General features: G+C 40.6%; 1 protein-coding gene and 1 long non-coding RNA gene across 3 annotated transcripts; both read left to right on the top strand.

The window, feature by feature from the left end:
- The first annotated feature begins 3,612 nt into the window (after positions 1-3,612).
- Positions 3,613-4,562, top strand: LOC130506780 (uncharacterized). Of its 2 annotated transcripts, XR_008942116.1 has the most exons (3): positions 3,613-3,713; positions 3,825-3,937; positions 4,056-4,562. It is a non-coding gene; the product is annotated as an uncharacterized LOC130506780 (long non-coding RNA). The 2 variants fall into 2 exon arrangements; XR_008942115.1 differs by having other exon boundaries at positions 3,619-3,937.
- Positions 4,563-6,188: 1,626 nt separating this feature from the next.
- Positions 6,189-9,561, top strand: LOC130506779 (uncharacterized protein At5g49945-like). Its single transcript, XM_057001465.1, has 3 exons — positions 6,189-7,357; positions 8,817-9,020; positions 9,116-9,561. Exons 1-3 carry the CDS (start codon positions 6,389-6,391, stop codon positions 9,344-9,346), a joined length of 1,404 nt encoding a protein of 467 aa, XP_056857445.1. The 5' UTR covers positions 6,189-6,388; the 3' UTR covers positions 9,347-9,561.
- The last annotated feature ends 684 nt before the right edge of the window (positions 9,562-10,245 follow it).

The following is a 10,245-nucleotide window of genomic DNA, read 5'->3' as shown; positions in this document are numbered from 1 at the left end:
AGAACTCCAGAGTTAAGCGTGCTTGAGCTGGAGTAGTGGAAGGATGGGTGACCTATCGGGAAGTGATTCGCGATACCGTGCGAGTGAGGCCAAAGCACGGGAAAAGGTCGGGTGGTGATTGCAGGGACAGTAGACAATGATTTCGAGCCTTGGAAAATTAACGACCGACCGTCGGATGGGATGGGGCCCATGGGCCGAGAGAGCGGGTGTGGGTGGCCCATTAGCCGTGGGCGGGTCGGGGCGTTACAAGTGGTATCAGAGCTGGTTAGCCGTCTCAGTTCTGACCTGAGAGGCGTCTTGAGACCTGTCGTGGGGCGCAACGAGGGCGTTGCGTTCTTTAAGAGGGGATGAATTGTAACATCCCGAGTTGTGATATGTGAAAAGGCTTAAGATAATTGATTTGGCTACCTATGTCACCAAAGTTGACTTACCTTTTCCGTCACACATCCGTTTAGAACTCCAGAGTTAAGCGTGCTTGAGCTGGAGTAGTGGAAGGATGGGTGACCTATCGGGAAGTGATTCGCGATAGCGTGCGAGTGAGACCAAAGCACGGAAAAAGGTCGGGTGGTGATTGCAGGGTCAGTAAACGATGATTTCGAGCCTTTGGAAAATTAACGACCGACTGTCGGATGGGATGGGGCCCACGGGCCGAGAGAGCGGGCGTGGGTGGCCCAGTAGCTATGAACTCCAACTGCTCAAACAGACTCCAAATCTGAAATCAGGGCGAAAAATCGAGTCAGAACGCCCTTCGAACGGTCCAAAACGGATAACCGGTAAATTGGTCAAAAAGTCAACCCGCTTGCCCTGATTTCAGATTTGGAGTCTGTTTGAGCAGTTGGAGTTCATAGCTACTACTTTTCCACATTGCTAAGGTGAGGACTATTCTCGTAATTTCTCGTGCACGGCCTAGGACTTCGAATAAACATAGTTTAGTTCTAATATGTATCCGTCTTTGTGAATTGAGTCAGTTTGATGTCTGATTGGGGTCTGCTTGATAGTTTAGGTTCTTTGCTTAAACCGGATATAAGGGTCTAGATGGTTCAACTTTGATTGTTTCATTTAAACTGATATATTATAATATTATTAATATAATCTTTAATTACTATGATTGTGTATGGGATTTTGCTGGGTACAGAGAGTTTTATCTGTAGGCCGGGTTTTGTGTTGGTTACGGTCAGCTTTAGTCGACCGGTTGATCGTAGCTGTTGGTCGATAAATCGTCTCCGGGCGTGTGTTGCCGAGCATATATTCGGTGGGTTTGGGCCTGGTAGTGGGCCGGTCGCTAGGACCATTGGTTGATCTCTTGGGTGCCTTAGGTGCCGTGGTTGTTATATATTAGTATTAAATTATATTTATTCGGAATGCTATGTCTAAGTCAATGAAATTCGGGCTTAGCATCCCATACCTCACTGAGTGACTCCCCTGTTACTCACCCTCTTTTCCTCCTTTTTCAGGTGAGGCTGACGAGTAGGATATCGATTGGACGGATGGTGTTTCTAGGCGTTTTCATTTGTTTTACTCTCAGACTTATATTCTATTATTTTCGGCGTTTATTTCAGTATTTGAGTTATTGGATTTATGGATTTATTTCTTTATTTATATGGAAATCGACTTTAAGACTTTATCGGATTTTTGAGACACAATCGTGGTTTGGTAATATGCCGGTATCGAGTGAGGATGAACCGGGTGTTACAATTTGGTATCAGAGCGGGGTTGTGTCTCGGCCCTGACCCGGGACGCCGGTTAAGGGACCTGGTTTTCAAGTATATAAAAAGTTTTCAACGGTTTTCAAAACTTAGAAACACCTTCCTATTCGATAATGTCTGTTGATCGTTAGTGAACTGGATTAGCTGAAGTTGACTGTCTTTGCCTTTTTCCATTTCAGATGCCGCCAAAGAGAGGAACTAAGCGTACTCGTACTGTTAGAGCCAGAGTTGATGCTCGTGAAGTTGTGGATGAGCAAGGTACTGCAGCGGGTGTCCAGGCTGAAGGTGTGCCGCCAGTAGCCCCACCGATTGATCAGGCTGCACTCATGCAGATGGTTCAGGCAGCAGCTACGCAAGCTGCTCAGGCTGCCATTCAGCAGGTTACCCAGGAAGCAGCTCGGGTTGCTGCACAGGAAGCTGCTCGAGTAGCTGCACAGGAAGTTGCTCGCCAGTTGGCTGCCGCTCAGGTTCCACCACAGCAGATTCCAGCAGCGCAGATTCCTCAGGTACCATTGCAGCAGGTTCCAGCAGCGCAGATTCCTCAGGTCCCAGCGCAGCAGATTCCAGCAGCGCAGATCCCTCAGGTACCATTGCAGCAGGTTCCAGGCCAGCAGATTCTACCACCTCCACCGCCATTACCACAGGTTTATCCAGCTCATGATGAGAGGTATTACCGACTCACCAGTATGATGAAGAACATGGGTATGGAGCATTTTGTAGGAACAGTGGATCCTACAGCCGCTTATGATTGGAAGCTGAGTCTGAAACGGAAGCTGGAGAATATTGACTGTCCCCCTGAGTTTAAGCTTAGACTGACTACGCAGTACTTGCGTGGAGATGCATTGGTATGGTGGGAGGGAGTGCGATTGAACCATGAGCCTGACATTCTCACTTTTGGAGATTTTATCGAGGAGTTTGATAAGAAGTACTTTCCGAAACAAGCTATGGATAGAAAGAAGAGGGACTTCGAGCATGTGAGCCAGGGTGACTTGTCGATCAAGCAGTATGAGGTTAAGTTCAACCAGCTTCGCAGGTTTGTTGGAGGTGGTATTCCTGAAGATGAGTTGATCAGGAAGTTTTTGGATGGGATGCGTTTGGAGATTCGCAACAGGTGTAATGTGGTCACTTACTACAGATTGGGAGACTTGGTGGAGAAAGCAGCTGAACAGGAAGCAGGTTGGTTAGAGGAGCAGAAACTTCTCAAATCTGCTCAGCCTAAGTCTGGGAGGACAGTAGAGTCTCAGAGGAAGGATGGGTGACCTATCGGGAAGTGATTCGCGATACCGTGCGAGTGAGGCCAAAACACGGGGAAAGGTCGGGTGGTGATTGTAGGGACAGTAGACAATGATTTCGAACCTTGGAAAATTAACGACCGACCGTCGGATGGGATGGGGCCCACGGGCCGAGAGAGCGGGCGTGGGTGGCCCATTAGCCGTGGACGGGTCGGGGCGTTACAAGTGGTATCAGAGCTGGTTAACCGTCTCAGTTTTGACCTGAGAGGCGTCTTGAGACCTGTCGTGGGGCGCAACGAGGATGTTGCGTTCTTTGAGAGGGGGTGAATTGTAACATCCCGAGTTGTGATATGTGAAAAGGCTTAAGAGAATTGATTTGGCTACCTATGTCACCAAAGTTGACTTACCTTTTCCGTCACACATCCTGAAAGAACTCCAGAGTTAAGCGTGCTTGAGCTGGAGTAGTGGAAGGATGGGTGACCTATCGGGAAGTGATTCGCGATACCGTGTAAGTGAGGCCAAAGCACGGGAAAAGGTCGGGTGGTGATTGCAGGGTCAGTAAACAATGATTTCGAGCCTTGGAAAATTAACGACCGACCGTCGGATGGGATGGGGCCCACGGGCCGAGAGAGCGGGCGTGGGTGACCCATTAGCCGTGGACGGGTCGGGGCGTTACAATCACAGGCTAGACGAGTCGACTAGACCAATGATCGATCCCGCCCCTATTCGTAGCTCTAGCCCGAACCCATCTTCTACTTTGTCTTCTCTTCGTTAGGTTTAGGTTTAAGCTGATTATAAATGGGCTTACTTTTCTTCTTTTTTAACGGACATAAGGTTATTAACTATGACCAGAAAGTCAAATATGGTTTTTTGCGATGTGTAACAGTGTATGGGATTACATCGAAGCTATGAACTAAGGAATTATTTAAAAACCATTTATTCCACTTGGACGAGTTAATTAGTTTTGATCTTTCACGTCACATGGATCTGCTTTTCAAGGTTATAACAATACGTGTTTCTAGATTTGGTGATTTGTTTATAGTTAGTTTTTAAGATTTAAAAAAAAAATCTGATGTGATATATGGATTGTTATAACATGTGTGTTTTGTGTGCGTAGTGGCCATCACTTAGCTTGAAGAGGCGTTGTTGATTGAGCCAAAGAAACATGCTGCCATTTGGTGCCTCAGTAATGCATACACCGCGCTTGTGTTTTTGACTCCTGAAGAGTCTGAAGCTAAATAAAACTTTGACTTAGTTTCTCACTTCTTTCAACTTGCTGGGATGAGGTCATTTGCTTTTCCATTTGAGATCAAGGGTTAATAATACCGTTTCTTTTTGGTATTTGGTTTTGAATACTTGTTTCATCTTTGCAGCAACCGGAAAATGAAGCCTACCATAAATCACTTGAAATGACAGCAAATGTATTGTAGATTAGAACAATTAACCGACTTAGTTCATGTTTTTGCCTGGTTTAAGGAGTTTTCATCCTTGCATAAAGAATGAAATATTGTTGCTGCACTGTGGTTTAGTGAAAGATTATTCTCTTTGTTTTAAGCACAAGCTCTTAACTTGTAAAGATTCGATTTGTTGACCAATTCATAGGAAGGGTATATGTTTCAGCTGAGTTGTGCATTTAACCTATAAACCTGATCTTAAAGTGTTATTTTTAACATACTTATTCTATTTTGTGCTGAGTGTAGGCGATTGTCATTTCATAGAAGGGGAATAAATATTGGAACTGAATCTTGCATTTTTGCCTCTAAACATGATCTCAAAGTTCTGTTCTTTAATTGAATTCCTTCTCTTTTGTGTTAATCACTGCACGCAAAGGTTCACAGGCGAGGCTTTAATCTCATGAAACTTTTAGCTTGGCCTCTGCATCTCTGCTCTCCGTCAGAAACTAATGGATGTGACACCCTCATTCATGATGAGTCTCATGTTTCTAGACTCTAATGTTTGAGAGGCTTGAAAACACTGAGATCATGAACTTTCCTATAACATCCGCCGCCTCTAAACCCTCCGGAGATATTTGAACTATAGAAACAATGAAGGGACACATGGCTTTTAACTTGGCAATCCCGAGAATGTTACTTTGGAGTTTGTTTATATGCTCATGAGTCATGTCTGTGAAATTGATTGATATTAACATTAAGGAGGCTTTTGGCATAACTCTATTCGATATCACAAAGCACAAGCCACGCTTTCCAACGTTAGATCTTTTGTTTCGATGGTTAGTCTCATCCAGCGGGATGTTCAGTTCTCATCTTCAGACCATCACAAGTATGGTCTTGTACATTTCACTTGAAGTACAGAGGAAATGTTTGCAGTCTAAAAGCTCGACACAAGATATTTATTTAGATTAGTCAGCTAAATGTGTTGGACAAGAATGTATACTCTATACAAATCACAAAAAGAAGCTTTTAAAATTTTCGGTAGCTTTTTAGTACTGCATTTGGCTTGCCATGTTAAAATCTTCGCATCCAAAAACAGTATGAAAACTCTCTACACAAATTCACAACACAATTATAATCAAGAGAGAAGAAACCATTATCTTTCAAAAAACAATTCTGTGCTACAGAAAAAATAATAATACGTGTTTCTTTTTATCAATCTTTACCTTTTAAACTGTTAAATTTAGATATAAACTACATATAACAAATAAATAACAACTTTAAAATATAAGAATAGATTTTATATTAATAAATAAAAAGTGAATTTTTAAATATACAAAAAGAGAACAATTTTACAGCACTTCTAAAATATTTCAAGTTTGTCTATTCTATCTAAAATAGTTGTATATCAAGTTACAAATATATATATTTAGATCACTATTTTCTTAAATAGAAACTTTGACCATATCAGTAAAATTAAAATATATATACAAAAAAATTTAGTATATTTCTCTTTTATATAGTTTTTTTTGTTTGGTAAAACTTTGATTATTTAAATTATATTTTATTTGAGTTTTCAAAAAGTTCTAAGCAATTACAGATATTTTATCATAGACTCATAGTAGAAATTACATCATCAAAATTAAACAAGATATTAACTAAACAAATTATAAATTTTTGTCGGATATTAATCTAGTAGTAGATAAAAATGGTATTTTTCGAAAGATTTTCTTTAAAATAATTAAACTAAAAAAATTCAATTAAATCGAATCAAAATACAAACCGAACCAAAACTGATCCAAACTAAACTAAATATAGTCCACTTCGGTTGAAAAAAAATTAGAACTGAATCAACCGATAAAATAACCCACCCCTTAAAAAACCACACATCTTGAAACCCAGTGATATCCAAGAGCCATAACCCCAGTTCCGGGCGAAAAAAATAAAATATGCTGCCTATACAAGTTCCCTATAAATTTATTTTATTCATTTAGAGCATTTGAGCGAGCACCGGAAAATGTTGGATTGCTAGATCTTACTTAATTTCCTCCACAACACAATGAACCGAAGATCTTTCTCCACCTGCTTCCTTCTCATTTTGTACCTCATTTCCCTTCACCACCATCTTCTCTCAGCTTCTCAATTCGAAGGATTTGATGCTTCCGAAGACGACGACGTTTCCGACGACTCCTCTGATCTTCACCACTCTCTCCCCCCGCCTACTATCACCCAGTCACTCCCCGATCCACAACCATCTTCCCACGACTCTACCTCCGATCAATCACACCCCGAGCCTCCTCACTCAGATCCCTCCTCCACCACGCCGTTCGATTTCTGGGATGAAGACGAGTTCGAAGGCCTACCAGTGGAGATAGAGGCGATTGACTCTCCACTGACTCCAGAAAACGCCACAGAGACGGTAGATCCAGAGACACCTCAAGACACCACTGTTCCGAGCGAGAAGAAGAAGAAGTCGTACGCAATCGAGATCGGTTGCGTCTGTTTCTTAATCTCTCTCGGAATCAACTACTTCCTCGGTAAACGTGAGAACGAGACCCTCGCTCTAGCTTGGGCCGCTAAATTCGCTTCCAAGGACACGATCTTCCACAAGAACTTCAGCTTGCTAGGAGTGGGCGACGGGGTTGAGTCCCCGTTGCTGCTTAAAGAAGCCTTGAACGTGTTCAAATTCTACGCGAGCGGGCGAAGGTATTGCCATGGGTTGCTTGCCACCATGGAGCTTAAGAGCAGGCACGATCTCATCTCCAGGGTTTTCAACTTGGTGGTGCCTTGTAGAGATGAGATCACCTTCGAGGTTTACATGAACGAAGAGGCTATGGATCATGTCGTGTTTGCGATGGCTAAGAAGAAGGCCGCAAAGACTATGCAAAAGGAGGTTAAGGATCTGCAGAGATTCGCCGGGATTGTGGCTCCTCCCACCGGTAGGAAGTGGGTTTCGGAGGAGTTAACTGTCATCTCTGAATCTAAGGAAGTTGCTGGGGATATGATCACAGACACTGTGCTTGATCAGGTGAGAAATGTTCTTTCTATCTTTCTCAACCGTATGTGTATTTGCTGGTGTTTTAGTTTGCAAGAATCACTTCTTAAGCCATAGTAAGGAGTTTACCAGATTGAGAACTAGTAGTCACAGTTTGACTCATTTCTGATTGGGAGTCACTTGAATAGGCCTTGTTGCTTGTCCATGTGAGGTTGGTGTAACATAAGTTGGAAGGAAGGTTTAGTATACCACTAAGCATTTTGTCATTAACAATTAAGTGATGGAGTTTGGTCCATGGCTCGATCTCTATTTGTATCTATATATGTGGTAAAATAGGGAAAGCAATCACCTTCAGTATAAACCTTAAATTCAATTTAACATAAATTTTGTTTTGCTTATTGTTGCACATTGTGCATCTCTATACAATCAGTTCCTATTTGAATACACACAGTTTTCTTCCCACGTTCACGTCACTGTTCTCAGAACCTAGGATACAATCACACAAGTGATGAAACAACGCCCGGCGACAACAAGCGTTTGAGTACATGGTTGATACAGATCGCACTCTTCAAGAAATGAGCTCCAATTCAGGTCCCAATTTTTGCTTCTTTGATTCCAGGTGTAGTGTCTCACTGATCCCTCATAGTGTAATTGTACTCTTGTGTAGGATCTGTTGTATGTAGTACTAGTAATTGACAAATACGAGATCTGTAGGTCATTCCATTTGTTTAAATTAACATGGAATGACCCGTAGATCTCGTATTTGTCAATTACTATTACGTACAAAAGATCCTACACAAGAGTACAATTAGCCTATGAGGAATCAGTGAGACACTACACCTGGAATCAAATAAGTAAAAATTGGGACCTGCAATGGAGCTCATTTCTTGAAGAGAACGCTATGTATCACCCATGTACTCCAAACGCTTATTGTGGTGGTGTTGTTTCAACATCTTTAGTGTGATTGTATCCCGGGTTTTTGAGTACAGGGGAGTGACAATAAAAGTGTGTGTATTCACCTTAACAATTTGTTTTGAGTACAGTGTTGTTCCCTCTCGTTCTCAGATTCTACAGTATATGTGTATTTGCTTGTGTTTTAGTTAGCAAGAATCAGTTCCTAGGCCAATTGAGAACTAGTAGTCACAATTTGGCTTATCTTTTATTTTAGTCTGATTTGGAGTGACTTGAATAGGCCTTGTTGCTTGCCTAGTGAGGTGAGTGTAACATAAGTCGGAGGGAAGGTTTAGTGTCACTAAGCATCATGACCTTAGTAATTCAGTAATGTAGTTTGTCCCATGGCTCTATCTCTTTGTGTAGCAGTATCGAGACAAAATAAGGAAAGCAATCACCTTCATTATGAACTGTACTTCAATTTAACACAAATTGAACTGTACTTCAATTTAACACAAATTGACTTTACTTTATGTATCATTCATAACATATATTTGCTGCACTAACCAACCACCTACGGGCATGCAATGGACCTCTGTAGGTTTTTGGTGACAAGGCTATGGAGAAGTATGGGAAGAATTTCATGTCGATGCATATCTCTGACCAACACCCTGGCAAGCACAGGAAGATGATGCTTTTCAAGTTTTCCTTACCAGATGCTAAACACATGGATGATATCGTCCGGCTAGTGGCGCTAATTCCATACTACATCGACTTAGTAGGACGGTACAGACTCAGTTCCCAGGTAAGGGGTAAACTTATTATTTGTAGCCTTCTGGTCCGGAGTTAAAATGCATTGCTGAGGCTGAGTATAGTATATGTTTCTCATATTTAATGAAGGCGCGGAACAAAACCGAGACCGGTAGGCAAAAGGCAGCAGAGGAAGCCTACAAGGAACTTCAAAACGCGAGACAAGAGGCACTGCAGAAGAAGAAAGCAGAGAGGAAGAAACTGATGGAGGAAGCGGAAGCAAAGCTGAGCGCAGAAGTGATTAGGAAGAAAGAGGTTAAAGAAAGAGCAAGGCAGGTGAAAAAGGCAATGCCCAAAATTAAGATGAGCCGTGGTCACTAAGCTGTTAGTTCAATTTTTGTTTCGTTAAGACCACTCCTTAAACTTTAAAAAGCATATCTAACATTATCACGTGTTTTACTGGGTAGTTTTCTTTTGCTTTTCATTCTCTTATCCACTAAAATACCATTTTTGAATGATGTTGAGTTTTTTTGATGTTGGCCATGCGAGAGCTTTGTAGAGTATTAATGGCAAATGGCTTATCCCAGCCTTGTATCTGTCCAAATTTAGAGAATGAGAGGACTAGCATCTACAAAAGCCACCTTATTTTAAGGTTTGACAAAACTTCAAATATAAGATTTGAGGTGTTTCTCTCCAAAACCAAAACTTTATATTGAACTTTAAATTTTTTGTATTTTAAATAATAGTTTTTATGTCTGATGAACATTAACTAAAAACATAAATCTTTTACAGTAACTATAAAATATACAACAAAGTATTATAAACAAATATAATAAATAAAATTTTATATTATAGTACATGCAAATAAGACACATACAAAATAATTCATTAAATTTAAATAAATCACTTAATTATTCATTATAATTACTTCAATATTGATTTCATACATTGTTCACTATAACTAATTCAATGAGCATTTTATCCGTTAAATTTGATTTGATTTGTTATTTGTTTCTATTCGATCCAAAAAATCCGGATATCCATAAGTCTCCGAAGTAAAGCAAATATTAAAAATAATATCTATTAAAAGCGAAGAAAATTATAAATACTAAAAATTTAGAGGCGGATATCCGATCTGCTCTGATTTATATACATATTGATGTATATTTATGACTAAATATAGAGTTTAAAATGTATAATCTTATATAATTATTATCTTTACATATAATTTTATTAATTTTATTAAAAATTAATTAAAATATACTATCAAAATAAAATAA

The sequence above is a fragment of the Raphanus sativus genome, unplaced genomic scaffold (assembly GCF_000801105.2).
Source record: "Raphanus sativus cultivar WK10039 unplaced genomic scaffold, ASM80110v3 Scaffold3658, whole genome shotgun sequence".
Classification (NCBI taxonomy): domain Eukaryota; kingdom Viridiplantae; phylum Streptophyta; class Magnoliopsida; order Brassicales; family Brassicaceae; genus Raphanus; species Raphanus sativus.
The sequence above is the reverse complement of the archived record's forward strand: the minus strand, read 5'-3'. Positions and strand labels throughout refer to the sequence as shown.

Coding starts and splice junctions, on each gene's coding strand:
- LOC130506779 (XM_057001465.1), top strand. CDS start 6,389: ATGAACCGAAGATCTTTCTCCACCTGCTTCCTTCTCATTTTGTACCTC. Junction 7,358..8,816: donor CAGACACTGTGCTTGATCAG/GTGAGAAATGTT, acceptor GGACCTCTGTAG/GTTTTTGGTGACAAGGCTAT. Junction 9,021..9,115: donor GGTACAGACTCAGTTCCCAG/GTAAGGGGTAAA, acceptor TATTTAATGAAG/GCGCGGAACAAAACCGAGAC.